The sequence below is a fragment of the Oncorhynchus masou genome, chromosome 2 (genome assembly GCF_036934945.1).
Source record: "Oncorhynchus masou masou isolate Uvic2021 chromosome 2, UVic_Omas_1.1, whole genome shotgun sequence".
Classification (NCBI taxonomy): Eukaryota; Metazoa; Chordata; class Actinopteri; order Salmoniformes; family Salmonidae; genus Oncorhynchus; species Oncorhynchus masou.
In genome coordinates, this window is record NC_088213.1 from 42,916,230 (window position 1) to 42,933,147 (window position 16,918).

Sequence of the window (16,918 nt, forward strand, 5' to 3'; positions counted from 1 at the left end):
AATTTGTTCAGTAAAGCAGATGGTTTGACGGATGTCTTCTTTTTTTAGCATGTTATTGCTTTTGACACAACCAAGATCAATCAACATATTCAGATTGTTTCACAGTTCTGTTGGACGTGGCTTGAACAGACCTTATTCTGTAAATTGTCGCTTAGCTGTCTTTTTTTTCACCATACGCAAGTAAGTTAATATCTGGAACGGAGCTGGTTCTTGGTGTAAGGGGAATTATCCCCAGCTTAAGCTGTCCAAACTGGATTCATGGTTTCTCCCAAATTCTGCATCTCCATTCTTTCTGTTTTTCTTTTCCTAGACGACCAAAGAGATGATAGCCCGCTCCTGTGCCACGATCGTCACGCACCCCTTCCATGGTAATTGTACTGTTTGTGTCGAGCAAATTTTGTCATGTCACCCTTTGCCTCAAATGTTCTCATAGGAGAATGACTACTGCATGGATACTGGCTTAAAGGTTTATGTTACGTTTGTTCCAAAGTGATCACCTTGAGATGCATGGTCCAGTTTATCGGTAGAGAAACCAAGTACAGGTGAGTTTTTCTTAACCTAAGTTCAATATGTGTTAATACGATTTATAGCCATGTAATACTGAATATTACAAATGTTTCTTGTTTTCTTGCAGTGGAGTGTTTGATTCCATCGTCACCGTCTACAAGAATGAAGGAGTTCTGGGATTCTTTGCGTAAGTATGATCTTCCTTTGGCTACATGACCAATGTTTCATCAAGGGCAACCTTTAGTCCTGACCTGCTAAATTACTAGAATACATTTGACCTCAGTAAATTCAGTCAATCCTTTTTGAAGTTATTTTTAAAAGGAGGTTTATGCTTGCTCCTGAATCTTGCAAATTAATTGTCTAGAGGCCGTTTTCTCTGGATGTCTGTACCATGACCTCTTTTTCCCTGTTGTCTTAACCTCTGACTAATAGCTGTGCTCTCATGCAGAGGCCTTATTCCTCGTCTGCTTGGTGACGTGCTGTCTCTGTGGATCTGCAACATGCTTGCCCACCTCGTCAACACATACGCCATTGACGACTCAGTAAGTCAGATGGATTTGGAGATTTTTGGCACTTGTTTAAATGTCCAGTGCCGCCATCTTTATCTCCGTGTCAAATCATTTCTGGGTAACAATGAAGTACCTTACTGTGATTGTTTTCACAGGCAGGCCAAAACTCTATCCCACCAAAACAGGCTGAACATTCAGGCGGCCTTTTCAGACTGCTCTTACACTAAAAGGGCATTATAATTTTCACAGTATTATTCCAACCTCAGTGTGGTATTCATTTTTTTTTTTTTTTTTTTTTTTTTAACATAGGAAAACCACATTTTTGACTGCACTGGGCCTTTAAAGTAGATGTGGACCTCACATAAAAAAAGTGATCCTGTACTGAAGTATATTGTCAGTGTAGAATGCATGGGTAACTGATTATTCATTTTTTTATATCCTTTCCTCACAGATGAGTCACACAGGAGAAATAAAGAACTGCTCTCAGGCTGTGACTGGGGTAAGTGTAAAGCATTTGTTTTAAATCTATCATTTATCAATGTAAGGCCATAACACAGGCAACTAGTAATACCATACAGGTAATAAACCGTTGATGGGCTTTTTATTGGGGTCCAGTGTGGCTCAGTTGGTAGAGCATGGTGCTTGCAACACCAGGGTTGTGGGTTCAATTCCCACGGGGGACCAGTACAAAATTTAAATAAATGTATGCACCTCTTTATAAGGGCTGCCTAATTACTAAAATGTTAATGTATTTCCTCGGTTGCTGATGTTGTCAATTTGTATCTCCCTCTCGTGTTCCAGTTCTTTGCCAGTATGCTCACATACCCCTTTGTTTTGGTGTCAAACCTCATGGCTGTTAACAACTGTGGGTAAGTAGCTACATTTGGATGTTTTTTACACCAACATCACCAGTCGGTGTAAGTTCATAGACCAATAACACAAAGCCTTTCAAATAGGTCTGGGCGATTATATCAAATTAATTTGTTTTTGGGTAATATTCTAAATACCTGTATCACAAGAATCCAAGTTTGTTTTTAGAAGCATTTGTCCCCTTGATCTCGTTTCGGTCTCGTCTCCTTCAATCCTTCTGTGCTGTGTATACCTTCTCATTTACACCAGAGATGCGTATATAATGACGAGATGCTCATGTCTCTGCCCCAACAATGGGAGGGAGTCATTGTCCCGAAGGCAGGCTAAGGTCCAAAATAAAACCCATGGAAACGCATTGGGCTTATTTTGGACAGATTTTTGCGAGAGTGAAACCTCACGCTTTGCATCTTCCTCTGTTTACACACACCAAACTCCTCCCCTGCCACTCACAACAACATAGATGAGATCACTTATTTGCATTTGAGGTTTGGTTGAACAGAATTGGTCATATGAACACCAAAACATTATTTTACTGTTTTTACTGTAATAGAGAAATTAGCCTGTCCAACAATACCCTTTGTCTCCACTCCTCAAATTGGCTCAGAGCAGACAACTAAAATGGGAATATCGATTCTCTAAAATTAATGATCAGTTTGTTGCACGGTATTGCAGTACTTTAGCCAAAGACTGTCTCTAGTCGGTTTTCTAAATGTGCAATAAGCTTAAGGTAGGTCACTTGATTTCCAACATCTGACTAAGGATGCTGTTCAAACAGTATTCCAAAAAAGCATGTTGAACTAATAAAATGATTAGTGGAATGCTTATTTAGCCTATGTATAATTTCATAAGCTCTGAATTTGTTAATTATTGCTGACTGTTTGAAATGTAGTGTACAATAAATAAGTCAAATACAACAAAGCTTATTTGGATAACCTTTTATTTTTGGGGGTTGATAAATTGTGAAACAGCCATAACTAAAGAGGTATGATTGTTAGGACATATCGCCCTTCCATCATTTCAAACCTCTGCCAATGATGGCTAGTTTCCAGGTTACATATCCCTTTGCATATAAGGCTCGTCCAAATAGGTCCCTCACTTAGACCACTCCTACAGTCCTAGGAAAACTCTTGCTTGAGACCATTGACCATTTTAATTAAAAACAATTACCCAGAAATGATTTGACAGCGATTTAAATGGCTCCATTTGACCTTTTAAAGTTTCCCTGTAGTGAGTGGTTTATGTCTGAGGCTGGCTGTCCATGTAAGCACTCCTGTCTTTTACAGTCTGGCTGGCGGCCTCCCTCCCTATGCTTCAATATATCCAACCTGGGTGGACTGCTGGAGGCACCTGAGCCTAGAGGTAGGTTGCTGCTACACAAAAATAGATGTAACCATAAGATCCTTAGTTATTCACGTTGGTTAATGTGTTAAATTGAATTAGTGCCGTTTAAGATGTTCCTGTTTTGTTTATATTCTCTCTATTTATAGGGAAACATGAGCAGAGGCAACAGTTTATTTTTCCGGAAGCTGCCTGTGGGGAAGACCTATGCAACCGACCAGAAGAGATTTTTTTAAGTCTTGAACTACCTGCATAGAATCTAATTGTAATAATATAAATTGACATTGCCTGAAAGGGGGTGGATCACTGGCATCTAATCCTTTGTATGCACTTGTTTACGATTTTTTTTTTTTTAACAACCTGTCCGTCATCAAGTAAAGATAAAATTGCATTGTTTTACAGCAATGTGCTGCTTTGATTGGAAATGTGAAGAGCTTTATTTTATTATATAGAAATTTGTAAAACTGTACTGCAGGATAATTAAATGGAGCCGTTTCACATAAATCCAGGAATAAACCAGATTGCAATAGTTCCCAGTTCCTCTTTCTGTGATGGGAGACTAAATTGTATGTCACCTATTGACAATATACAAACCATCGGAATACCCTGTATATCTGGCTAGCATTGAGTGGAGGCCCTCCCTGAATATAAGATGAAGTTTAGCTAATCTGCATGTAATGTTTAATTCAAAAGTTATTGGGAATTGGGACCTTGTATTGATGTATCTAATCATGCGATAAGAAATGGATGTGTTAAGGTAACTTGGGGCCACACTGAGCTATGGAGAGTGAGTTGACATGTCTATGGCCTTGTCGAAGCAGTCAGGTGCTTGCATTAACTCATTGACTGATCCAAATAAAGATGCTTTCTCTTTTGATTTCATTCTCCAGTGTGTAGCTAGTCCCCTGAAACATTGAGTCATTTCAGTCAAGTTGCACCCTGAACATTTGCAACACAAACTGAATAGAATGGCAATAGGCGATAAGTTTCACAGAAGTACATTGGCCCTTGACACTCCATCGGAAGTACTCGCAGGTAACAGCCTGAATATTGTGGCAAAATGTCCCTTTCATAATATTTGTAAATGGTAATAACGTGGCGATGTCTTTGCCACAGTGTTAATTGTTTCCATCTCACCAAAGGGCAAATGTATCAATGAAAAAAAGCTTTTTTTAATTCTTTCATGGACCATTGGTACAATAATAAACCAAAACATGTCTCCAGTCCCAGCCGCACAAACAACTTCCGAAGCGCCAAAGAGTGAGAAGTGGCAATTAGTGCTGTACAGATTGGTTCATGTTTTGGATACAACTGGAGAGTATCACACACTTCCCCTGAAGAGCCTCAGGCATAGTACTGCAGGTTGGCCTTCTTTTTAGCTTGTACTTCCAAGATGCCTTCCATGTAGTCCTCATGATTGAGCTCAGTTGCCCCCCTGCGAAGGGCGATCATACCCTGGGTGAAGGAAAGAAAGTAAAATCCTTGTTTGTGCTTGACGTTCCTAAATATATTGATATAGTTTAAGAAAAAAGGGCAAATTAAGTCTTAAAATCAAAACCTTGGCACACAGGTGACTGAACAGTATTTCAACGGGGGAAAGGAAACAATATAACTGTACTTTAATAGGGCTGGTTTAGTGTGAGAGGTATGACTCACCGCCTCCACACACGCTGCTTTGCACTGGGCGCCGTTGAAGTCATCAGTGCACCTGGCCAGCTCCTCGTAGTTGACATCAGGGCTGTGGGGAAAAAAATCAATCAGATTCTGAATAATACATGAACCCATGTATAACTTTGAGCTAGACAGTACATTTAAATCATAACATGTATATAAATTTGGCTAATGTAGGATGAAGCATAGTGGATTGGTCCGAACCTGACGTTCATCTTGCGTGAGTGAATCTGCATGATGCGGGCTCGTGCTTCCTCATTGGGCATTGGGAACTCAATCTTACGGTCCAGACGTCCAGAACGCAGCAGTGCGGGATCTAGGATATCTATCCTGTTCGTGGCAGCGATAACCTGGCAGTAGAGGATCAGAAATTCAAGGTGTCAGCATAAAGTATAGTAGTCTGGCTGACACCTAACTCAAAGTCCTCCTGACCTCAGTTTGGAAAGACTTTTGATGTGGTTGATAAAGGGGGCTGTGCTTTTTACTGATCATTTCTCCTCTGTGTCTTTCTCACTCAAACACCCACACACAGCCCCCGATCACCAAATCGAAACAGAGGTCTCAACCTCCCAGGAAAAAAAAACATTTGAGCGTGTTTAAAATAACTTCAGTCCTCTTTAAAGTGAACTCTGGTAAAAGCAAAAATAACATTTTTTATTCACACTGCCCTTACTTTTGAATGAGGACTCCGACTCTTTTGCCAGTTCACTTCACCTATTTTGTGGTCCCGAATCCTCTTTGCAGTCACATTGCTATGTTTAGGAAAGAACCAAGGACCCAACTTCCACTCAATGCACTCTAGGTTTTCACAAAGTGCAGGACCAGCCATTCCAACAGAATGTGTTATCGTCCAGCTAGATATACCTACCTCACAGTTTGGAAGCTAGATTGGATTTAGTTAGATATTAACATATCAATATTATTGGTAACATAATAAATTGAACAACAATAGCTAAAGACTGAATAACCCTGTAATTAAAAAATGGTACACCCAATGTAGGCTACTGCCCCTTTATTAACTAGCATTGACTTTGTACCCTGTGTTGTCTTCTCACTATTCAAACCCCACAATCAAATAAACAGCTTATGAAACTCAGCCTAAAGTAAGTCTTCACGGGTACAATAAGTTGGACTCGTTCCGAAATGGATGTGGCTTTCCCACCTGACCCGATATGCATAAAATATTTATTTTTAAAACGGAGCCTGTTCCGAATGGATCCGAGGACAGCCTGACCCGTTGCGAAAAGGAACACGGCAAACAGACCAGCGCTGGTTCGGATCCGAGGCGCCGTTCAGATCCGAGAGTAGAAAGAGAAAGAAACGTCCAACTGGTCGCTACCTGCACCATCAATAAACAAGTGATATTGGCCAAATTATCCAGTTTCCGTGTCCTTATTATCAGGGAATTGCATGCATATAGTCATAAGCATCCACTATATGAATGTTCATGTAAAATATACATATATAAAAAGGAGACAAGCTTAGGCCTAGCAATAAAGACAGAGAAAAATAGTTCTATGCCGGTGCCGTGTTCCCAACATCTACTTCTTTACACCTTGTCCGATAGGCTACTACTGCTGTACAGGCGTACAGGACACCGGGCTAATTTGTTCATTTTCCATCCGAATATTCTAAATGAAGATACTCGTTTTAAAATCAAACAATATAATGCTTAACTCTGGTAGGCATAAAACATTCTCTCTCTCTCACCTCAAGTTCAACTGTCAGAGTCAGTTGGAGTGCCAGTGAGCACTGCCTTCATAGGCCTGCGGTAGCTAAGGTTAATAATAACCATACCACATAAAAGTTGCTTAGCTTTATTATGGTAATAAAAGGGGGTCAAGTCATTGTTTATAGGGAAAATACAAAACAGGTTACTATATTGCGCCATTAAATTATATTTTGCATCTTTCTCTCTGATTTATCCTTTTCATGGTTTGAGTGCGAAAAGCATAGTAGGAGTACCGGTAATTCTATTTTATTGCGGCATACATTACAGCTGGAATTAAATTTTTCTAATGAAAATGACTCAACAGAATGAAATCTTCAAAAAGGTTTAACAAACTCGGCCTATATTGCAGCTATTACCAACAAAGGCGATTACTTAGCGTTGGCCTACCAAACGACAGCAATAGGCTAATTCTATTAATTTTACAACAAACGTATAATAAATAAGTGACTAAACAATTAATAATACATTTAAAAATAAATAAATGAAAAGGTATACAATTGTTTCAAACTTGAATAGTGAGTTGCACACAGTCCATTTGGCCGTGCCAACATTCTCCTCATCTTTGTCCACAACAACATTAAAATATGTCCTTGAGGACAATCCCCTTGTCAGCTTCTTTTCACTATACTCTTTCTCCTCTCATTTTTCCTTCAATGAAAAATAACTCCATCTTTGCAATGAACAGTAGCCTAGTACAAGGCTCCTTTTACTCTCCTCAGAGGTGAGCAGCTGGAACCAGTTTCAGCTGGACATAAGCTATACGTTTTATGGAGTTGCAATTGGCTGACATAACAAGCTCATGCAGTTATCACACAAACAATAAATTAACAAAACGGACAGGTCCAATCGGGTCCAGTTGGTAAATCAATTTTACCCAAGACAAAAGTACGCATTTAGAACACAGACCTGCTCTGGGTTTCAGATCCGTTAGACCTGTGAAGACCTTTAGTCTAAAGATCACATATTGCAAAAAAAATCTGAACATCGTGTCAGTATAAAACTCCAGGCATTTTGTAAAGTCTGTGCATCCATGACAATCGCTAATCAATATCCAAAAACAGAACACGTCATCTCTCTTTTGTGGCACCAATGTGAGGGGTTATGGCAGGGGAAATGGTGCATTGTGTTCACAATTCCCTAAAAATTCTAACTTAAGTCAGACTGCCTCGAGATGGTCTCAGTTCAGTTCGCTTTGGGGGCTTTTTTGAGGGGTCTGAGTTCCTTTGGAGTTCACACTGCACACAAAAAAAATTCAGCGATGAGAACCAATCAATAATGCATTTACAACAGCCTATCCAGACCAGTGCATCACCGCTTTCCCTTTGCTGAGTCACGCGAGTCGCATCAGCCAGGCTAACAATATAGGGCCTTCCTCATAGCATAGTGAAACAGGCATTTCTCCTTAGGTACCAGGTATTTTGGGTACCTCAAGTACAGCTGATTAAGAAAAAAATGTAAAGAACCGAGCAATACCTTAACTTGCATCTTGGACTGGAACCCGTCCAGCTGGTTGAGGAGCTCAAGCATAGTTCTCTGTACCTCCCTGTCACCTGATTTCTCACTGTCAAACCTGGAGAAATCAAAAAAGGATCAGAGGCGTGTGTCGATGCTATTAAACAGCTATGGAAAGCAACTGTGAAACTTCTCGTGAGTAGCTGGTTTACAGTGTAGGACTCATACAGTTTAACTGCACCACTCACCGTTTGGTTCCAATGGCGTCCAGCTCGTCTATGAAGATGATGGAGGGGGCCTTCTCCTTGGCTAGGGCAAAGGCGTCTCGGACCAGCTTGGCACCATCACCAATGAACATCTGGACCAGCTGTGGGCCAGCCAACTTGAGGAATGTGGCCTGTAGAAGGATGAAAAGTACAGTTGAAGTCGGGAAGTTTACATGCACTTACGTTGGAGTCATTAAAACTCGTTTTTCAACCACTCCACAAATTCCTTGTTAACAAACTACAGTTTTGGAAGGTCCGTTAGGACATATACTTTGTGCATGACACAAGTCATTTTTCCAACAATTGTTTACAGACAGATTATTTCAATCACAATTCCAGTGGGTCAGAAGTTTACAAACACTAAGTTGACTGTGCCTTTAAACAGCTTGGAAAATTCCCAGAAAAAGATGTCATGGTTTTAGAAGCTTCTGATAGGCTAATTGACATCATTCGAGTCAATTGGAGGTGTACCTGTAGATGTATTTCAAGGCCTACCTTCAAACTCAGTGCCTCTTTGCTTAACATCATAGGAATATCAAAAGAAATCAGCCAAGACCCCAGAATTTTTTTGTTGTAGACTTCCACAAGTTTAGTTCATCCTTGGGAGCAATTTCCATACGCCTGAAGGTACCACATTCATCTGTACAAACAACAGCACGCAAGTATAAACACCTTGGGACCACGCAGCCGTCATACCGCTCAGGAAGGAGATGCGTTCTATCTCCTAGAGATGAAAGTACTTTGGTGCGAAAAGGGCAAAGCAATCCCAGAACAGCAAAGGACCTTGTGTAGATGCTGGTGGAAACAGGTACAAAAGTATCTATATCTACAGTTAAACGAGTCCTATATCGACATAACCTAAAAGGCCACTCAGCAAGAAGAAGCCACTGCTCCAAAACTGCCATAAAAAAGACAGACTATGGTTTGCAACTGCTTATGGGGACAGAGGTAGTACTTTTTGGAGAAATGTCCTCTGGTCTGATTAAACAAAAATAGAACTGTTAGGTCATAATGACCATCCTAATGTTTGTAGGAAAAAGGGGGTAGGCTTGCAAGCCGAAGAACACCACCCCAACCGTAAAGCACGATGGTGGCAGCAATATGTTGTAGGGGTGCTTTGCTGCAGGAGGGACTGGTGCACTTCACAAAATAGATGGCATCATGAGGAAGTACAATTATGTGGATATAATGAAGCAACATCTCAAGACATCAGTCAGGAAGTTAAAGCTTGGTCGCAAATGGGTTTTCCAAATGGACAATGACCCCAAGCCTATTTCCAAAGTTGTGGCAAAATGGCTTAAGGACAACAAAATCAAGGTATTGGAGTGGCCATCACAAAGCCCTGACCTCAATCTTATAGAACATTTGTGGGCAGAACTGAAAAGGCGTGTGCGAGCAAGGTGGCCTACAAACCCTACTCAGTTACACCAGCTCTGTCAGGAGTAATGGGCCAAAATTCACCAACCTATTGTGGGAAGCTTGTGGAAGGCTACCCGAAACATTTCGCCCAAGTTAAACAATTTAAAGGCAATGTTGCAAAATACTAATTCAGGGTATGTAAACTTCTGACCCACTGGGAATGTGATGAAAGAAATAAAAGCTTAAATAAATCCCTCTACTATTATTCTGACATTTAACATTATTAAAATAAAGTGGTGATCCTAACTGACCTAAAACAGGGAATTTTTACTAGGATTAAAATGTCAGGAATTGTGAAAAACTGAGTTTAAATGCATTTGGCTACGGTGTATATAAACTTCCGACTTCAACTGTAAATAACTCAACCTCTGCCTGTCGACACAATTGTACCTAAAGCAGAAAAGGAGTTGACACTCCCGCACTAAGAAATAACCCCTTGCTAAACTGCAAGCCAGAAGGTCAGTGTTTTGTTTTACCTTGGTCTGGGCAGCACAGGCCCTAGCCAGTAGGGTTTTCCCTGTGCCTGGGGGGCCATACATCAAAACCCCCTTAGGTGGCTGAATACCCAGGTTCTCAAACTTCTCCTTGTGGTTCATGGGTAGAACAATTGCTTCCACCAGCTGAAAGTCAAAAGAATAGCACCACGTAATTGCAGTTTTAGTAACATTCATATAGGAGTTTCTAAAGAGACAAGATACAAATGATAATATCGGACCTCCTTGATCTGTTTGTCTAATCCCCCAATGTCACTGTACTGTTCAGCAGGGCGCTCGTCCACCTCCATGGCTTTGACTCTGGAGTCGTACTCCGCGGGCAGGGTTTCCAGGATCAGGTATGAGTCCTTGTTTACCCCCTGATTATCACCACAAGGAAAGAGAAAAATAAAATGCGACACTCAAGCATGGCCAAAAAATAAATTCTTAGCTTGTTTAGCAGAGGGAGCTGCTATTCAAGGACACTCAAGTGAAGGTAAAGGGGCTTACCACGAGGTCTCCCGGCTTCAGTTTCTCTGCATCCACCAAGCCAATGACCGGGAGGAAGTATGCCTGCAAGAGCACAAAAAGGGGCAACCGCTGTAAACTACAACTGCTGAATAACTCCTATTAATAACTGTTTAAATTTACTAAGAATGACACAGGAAAGGTACTGATCAAAATGCAGTTGAACTTCTAAGTAGATCAGACCAGCATTTCCTCTGGGAAAATGTAGCAGAGGAGCTGATTTATTTCATTTTGTTCTAGTGAATTAAAAAAAAAATTTTTTTTGTCCAAAATGAATGCAAATATAATTATGCTGACTTCATCTAAAATATAAATTCAACCTCCAGAAATGAGGAAAATAACATATTGGTAAAATTCTTTTTTACAATTCTTTTCTACATATTGCTAATAGCATATTATCAGGTACGCTATTTACAATAAGCGTTATTGCCTGTAGCCCAAATGATGAAGAATAGTGGCTATAAATAAATAGGCTGAAGCATGGGGTTTCCTATCTGCATTTATCCTATTGGTCTAATCATTAGTAGAGTCCTGCATCGGGTCGGATCCCCACAGTCTTTCAACCCGTGGGTCGGCTTACAGGTCAGAACAATTACATGATGGTCGGAAACATTTTAAATCGAGATAATACACATTTTAAAAACCCAGGAGTTTGTTGTGTTGCAAATTCCATTCGGTGAGCGGCGAGACAGACATAAGGCTACCAGCCATGCACGCATTGAGTGTGTGGAGCCGGGAACCGTCCCTTGTGGTGGTGTGGTGCTAAAACGTTAAAATTTGTTGACGTGCAGAGCTTGTTCTCTCTCCCCAAGTGATAATACAAAACTTTGCCAAGTTTACTTTCCCTGGACAGCCTTGCTCACGCAAAATTGATTAACATAGGCCTAAGTGGAGAAATAAAAATAGTGGTTACGATAAGAGAACTGGCTACAAAAATATAGTGGAAACCGGTGCTGCACAAGTGAAATCCCCAGTTTGGAAGGACAACACAGAAGATGGATGCAAAGCCTGCAAGCAGGTAGGCCTATTTGATTTAGATAATTCAATTCATTATGGGCGGCAGGTAGGTTAGAGCGTTGGACTAGAACGAGGCAGTTAACCCACTGTTCCTAGGCCGTCATTGAAAATAAGAATATGTCCTTAACCGACTGGCCAAGTAAAATAAAAGGTAAGAAATTAAATTATAACATTAATTCAGGCATTAGTTCAGTAGACCAGAAGCAGGACATATAAAGGGTAAACTGGTGCGGCTGGTAAAAGTTTGAGTAGCCTACTAAATAAATATAGCCTATATTCAATTTTGGGACTGGTAACTTGAATGCGCCTCAAGAGGATTATTCATCTCGTATCGAACAAAAAACAAGTCAACAAGGTAAATAGATAAACTATTATGCGGGTGTCAGACATTTCTATGAATTACTTGTTTTGTTTGCTGAGGAAAAGTACATGTGGACTGTTCCAGCATCTTCAAAGTGCGCCTTGGAATAAATATTATTTTCATGTTCCATATTTTGTTGGCATGGCAGCAACGATTTTGCCGTCGCGTAGCGCCACAGCTAAATGACTGCTGAAGAAAACACTGGATTGGACATACTCCTAGTTGCTACTTACCTGTCTTGTAGATGTTTTGATGACAGCACATTTGCCCTTCCTCTGGGAATCTAGATCAATATTTGCTCCATCCTCCTCCTGGTCATTTGGGTCCACATCCAGAAGCTGCAAGAGTTAAGACATCTGAAACTTAGCCTGTGATGATCCAGACACTGTTGTATGGTCAAACACCCATCACAAAAGTGAGCTCCACAAGAATTGAACTTCACTAAACTGTTCAATACAATAAAACAATGTGACATTGAGACAAAAGTGTACATATTTCTTAATTTCTCCTACCTCAATGACATTGGAGACCAGGTATGGCAGGGTCTTGTTCACTTTGATCTTCTCTGTGTTTTCTTTGATCTTGTCCTTCATGGCCTGCAGCTCATGGGTTACCCTCAATACCTCACTCTTCATGATCTACAACATAAGAGTCCAATTGAATGTATAGACCGAGGCGCAACTTATTCACACTTTTCATATCGTCATTTCAAAAACGGAACGGTCAAGTATATGGTGGCGACATAACAGGTAAGTAGCTGAAAAAATTAAGAATAGTGAGGGCCATCTGATACACCAATAGCTATCTAACGTTACCTTTATTTCATTGTCCAGAAGACGTGTCCGCTGAACGATCTCTTCAGGGGACATGTTGAGCACTTCTTTGCCGATCCCATCCTATTGTTGACAAACAAAATTGTAATTTTGCTACAACGTAGCTATCTTACTACTACCGTTAACGGTAACGTTATACAATAATCACGATACCTAGCTTTAAGCTAACTATCCAAACTAGCTAGCGGCTAATAAGACAAGGAAAATAGCCAGGCTAACGTTAGCTAACAACTTGCAGATAGGTTTACGAATCTGTGTGTGTAACGTTAGTTATCAGCTAACACAGTTAAGTGACCAGAAAGTCGATAACTAGCTAACTACCATAACAGGCTAAACACCAAGCCAAACGTGTGTTTTATGTAACCAAGCTAACGTTAAGAAAAGTGTCCTGTGTCACTCTCCCATCAATTTAACAGCCTAGTTAACGTTAGCTTGTAGCTATGCTAGCTGATATAAGGATCAGCTCTTTAGTTTATTGGACACATGTTAACTTCATCGTGACGATCATATTTAAATAATAGATGTTTTAATCATAATACATTGATGAACATTCAAAACAGTTAATTCAAGGAACAAACCTCCACCTCATCCCAAACTGATCTGTCATTCAGCGACGCCATCTTTTCTCTTTTTCTTCTTCTTGGTAGTCGCTTATATACCTTTCTTTGAGGTTTATCGGCAGACTACCACCGATACGGTGTATTGCCGCCCCTTCCCTCCATTGCGGGAATCGGGAGGTAACACACCATATACAATACATTTAAAAAAGCATCCCACTCCTTCAGTCATAGTCCACATCACAGCCCTACACAGGCTTAAGGGCCTGAGAAAACAAAACATTCGTCGACAGTATTCAGGTTAACATGGTTTGCAAGGCCGCAGTGCCAAACGGACTACCAGGACTCCTACTCAAGAGTCCCCGTGCCCAATAACACCAAGTTAACCTGCCTAAATAGCTATTATCCCTTTAGCACTCACATCTATAGCCATGAAATGCTTTGAGAGCATGGTCATGGCTCACATCAACACCATCATCCTGTCTATGAGCCCTGGATCCACTACAATTATACCGTCCACAGACGACGCAAACTCTATTGCACTACGCACTTCCTTTACCCACCTGGACAAAAAGAATACCTACTGTATGTAAGTATGCTGTTCTTTGTCTACAGCTCAACATTCAACACCATAGTCCCCTTCAAGTTCATCACCAAGCTCAGGACCCTGGGACTGAACACCTCCCTCTGCAACTGGATCCTGGACTTCCTGAGGGGTTGCCCCAGGAGGTGAGGGTAGGCAAGAACACATCTGCCATGCGGACCATCAACACAGGGGTCTGTGCTTCATACCCTCCTGTACTCCCTGTTCACCCACGACTGTGTGGCTACGCACGACTCCAACACCATCATACATTTTTGCTGATGACACCACAGTGGTAGGACTGATCACCGATGGCGATGAGGTGTAACCGGTGTGAAATGGCTAGCTAGTTAGCGGTGAGCGGTAGTGGCATTTCAAATAGTGATGTCACTCTCTCTGAGACCTTGAAGTAATTGTTTCTCTTTCTCTGCAAGGGCAGGGGCTTTTGTGGAGTGATAGGTAACGATGCTTTGAGGGTGACTGTTGTCAATGTGTGCAGAGGGTCCCTGGTTCAAGCCCAGGTAGGGGCGAGGAGAGGGCCAGAAAGCAATACTATTACAGAGGCAGCCTATAGTGAGGAGGTCAGAGACCTGGCTGTGTGGTGCCAGAACAACAACGTCAGCAAGACATCGTGGACTACAGGAAACGGAGGGGCAAGCACAACGTCATCCACATCGATGGGGCTGTAGTGTAGCAGATCGAGAGCTTCAAGTTCCTCTGTGTCTACATCGCTAAGAAATTAACATGGTCCACACAGTTGTGAAGACAGCATGACAGCACCTCTTCCCCCTCAGGAGGGTGAAAAGATTTGACATGGACCCTCAGATCCTTAAAGAAGTTCTACAGCTACACCATTGAAAGCATCTTGACTTGTTGCATCACCGCTTGGTACGGCAACTACAAGGCACCCAACCTCAAAGCGCAAGAGGGTGGTGAGTTCGGCCCAGTACATCACTGCATTGTCCCTTTTTTGCACTAACTCTCTTGCACTGACTCTATGAAAACACTGGACTCTACTCGCACATACTTAGAAACCCAACTCACACACACACCTTTTTGCACCAACTCTCCTGCACTGACTATACAGTGGGGCAAAAAAGTATTTAGTCAGCCACCAATTGTGCAAGTTCTCCCACTTAAAAAGATGAGTGACGCCTGTAATTTTCATCATAGGTACACTTCAACTATGACAGACAAAATGAGAAAAAAAAATCCAGAAAATCACATTGTAGGATTTTTTATGAATTTATTTGCAAATTATGGTGGAAAATAAGTATTTGGTCACCTACAAACAAGCAAGATTTCTGTCTCTCACAGACCTGTAACTTCCTCTTTAAGAGGCTCCTCTGTCCTCCACTCGTTACCTGTATTAATGGCACCTGTTTGAACTTGTTATCAGTATAAAAGACACCTGTCCACAACCTCAAACAGTCACACTCCAAACTCCACTATGGCCAAGACCAAAGAGCTGTCAAGGAACACCAGAAACAAAATTGTCAACCTGCACCAGGAGGGGAAGACTGAATCTGAAATAGGTAAGCAGCTTGGTTTGAAGAAATCCACTGTGGGAGCAATTATTAGGAAATGGAAGACATACAAGACCACTGATAATCTCCCTTGATCTGGGGTTCCACGCAAGATCTCACCCCGTGGGGTCAAAATGATCACAAGAACGGTGAGCAAAAATCCCAGAACCACAAGGGGGGACCTAGTGAATGACCTGCAGAGAGCTGGGACCAAAGTAACAAAGCCTACCATCAGTAACACACTACGTCGCCAGGGACTCAAATCCTGCAGTGCCAGACGTGTCCCCCTGCTTAAGCCAGTACATGTCCAGGCCCGTCTGAAGTTTGCTAGAGAGCATTTGGATGACACAGAAGAAGATTGGGAGAATGTCATATGGTCAGATGAAACCAAAATATAACTTTTTTGTAAAAACTCAACTCGTCGTGTTTGGAGGGCAAAGAATGCTGAGTTGCATCCAAAGAACACCATGCCTACTGTGAAGCATGGGGGTGAAAACATCATGCTTTGGGGCTGTTTTTCTGCAAAGGGACCAGGACGACTGATCCGTGTAAAGGAAAGAATGAATGGGGCCATGTATCGTTAGATTTTGAGTGAAAACCTCCTTCCATCAGCAAGGGCATTGAAGATGAAACGTGGCTGGGTCTTTCAGCATGACAATGATCCCAAACACACTGCCCGGGCAACGAAGGAGTGGCTTCTTAAGAATTATTTCAAGGTCCTGGAGTGGCCTAGCCAGTCTCCAGATCTCAACCCCATAGAAAATCTTTGGAGGGAGTTGAAAGTCCGTGTTGCCCAGCAACAGCCCCAAAACATCACTGCTCGAGAGGAGATCTGCATGGAGGAATGGGCCAAAATACCAGCAACAGTGTGTGAAAACCTTGTTAAGACTTACAGAAAACGTTTGACCTCTGGCATTGCCAACAAAGGGTATATAACAAAGTATTGAGATAAACTTTTGTTATTGACCAAATACTTATTTTCCACCATCATTTGCAAATTAAATTCATTAAAAATCCTACAATGTGATTTTCTGGATTTTTTTCCCTCATTTTGTCTGTCATAGTTGAAGTGTACCTATGATGAAAATTACAGGCCTCTCTCGTCTTTTTAAGTGGGAGAACTTGCACAATTGGTGGCTGACTAAATACTTTTTTGCCCTACTGTATATACATTTATACTCATACACATACATACAAACCCACACAAAAAAATGCATATATAAAAATATATTTAAAAAATATGTATATACATCCATATGCACATATACACACACAC

The 16,918-nt window shown here is 41.3% G+C and overlaps 2 protein-coding genes across 3 annotated transcripts in view; one reads left to right on the forward strand and one right to left on the reverse strand.

Annotated features, from left to right (window-relative positions):
• The window catches only part of LOC135505148 (mitochondrial carrier homolog 2-like), a 12,248-nt gene extending 8,147 nt beyond the window's left edge, over nucleotides 1-4,101 (forward strand). Inside the window, exons 6-13 of the mRNA XM_064924280.1 lie at nucleotides 311-368; nucleotides 491-542; nucleotides 635-694; nucleotides 956-1,049; nucleotides 1,468-1,515; nucleotides 1,818-1,885; nucleotides 3,170-3,245; nucleotides 3,374-4,101. Of these exons, the coding sequence (XP_064780352.1) occupies nucleotides 311-368; nucleotides 491-542; nucleotides 635-694; nucleotides 956-1,049; nucleotides 1,468-1,515; nucleotides 1,818-1,885; nucleotides 3,170-3,245; nucleotides 3,374-3,460 (543 nt within the window). The 3' untranslated portion in view covers nucleotides 3,461-4,101. The remainder of the gene's footprint in view (nucleotides 1-310; nucleotides 369-490; nucleotides 543-634; nucleotides 695-955; nucleotides 1,050-1,467; nucleotides 1,516-1,817; nucleotides 1,886-3,169; nucleotides 3,246-3,373) is intronic.
• Nucleotides 3,586-15,240, reverse strand: LOC135505138 (26S proteasome regulatory subunit 6A-B-like). 2 transcript variants are annotated; one of them, XM_064924259.1, is made up of 13 exons: nucleotides 14,118-15,240; nucleotides 13,555-13,799; nucleotides 12,959-13,039; nucleotides 12,656-12,781; nucleotides 12,377-12,481; nucleotides 10,748-10,810; nucleotides 10,480-10,617; nucleotides 10,241-10,384; nucleotides 8,328-8,476; nucleotides 8,101-8,197; nucleotides 5,100-5,245; nucleotides 4,881-4,962; nucleotides 3,586-4,679 (listed from the first exon to the last, which is right to left on the reverse strand). In XM_064924259.1, exons 2-13 carry the CDS (start codon nucleotides 13,594-13,596, stop codon nucleotides 4,569-4,571), a joined length of 1,284 nt encoding a protein of 427 aa, XP_064780331.1. In that variant the 5' UTR covers nucleotides 13,597-13,799; nucleotides 14,118-15,240; the 3' UTR covers nucleotides 3,586-4,568. The 2 variants fall into 2 exon arrangements, with proteins under 2 accessions (XP_064780331.1, XP_064780340.1); XM_064924268.1 differs by lacking the exon at nucleotides 14,118-15,240 and having other exon boundaries at nucleotides 13,561-14,099.
• Between the last annotated feature and the right edge of the window lie 1,678 nt (nucleotides 15,241-16,918).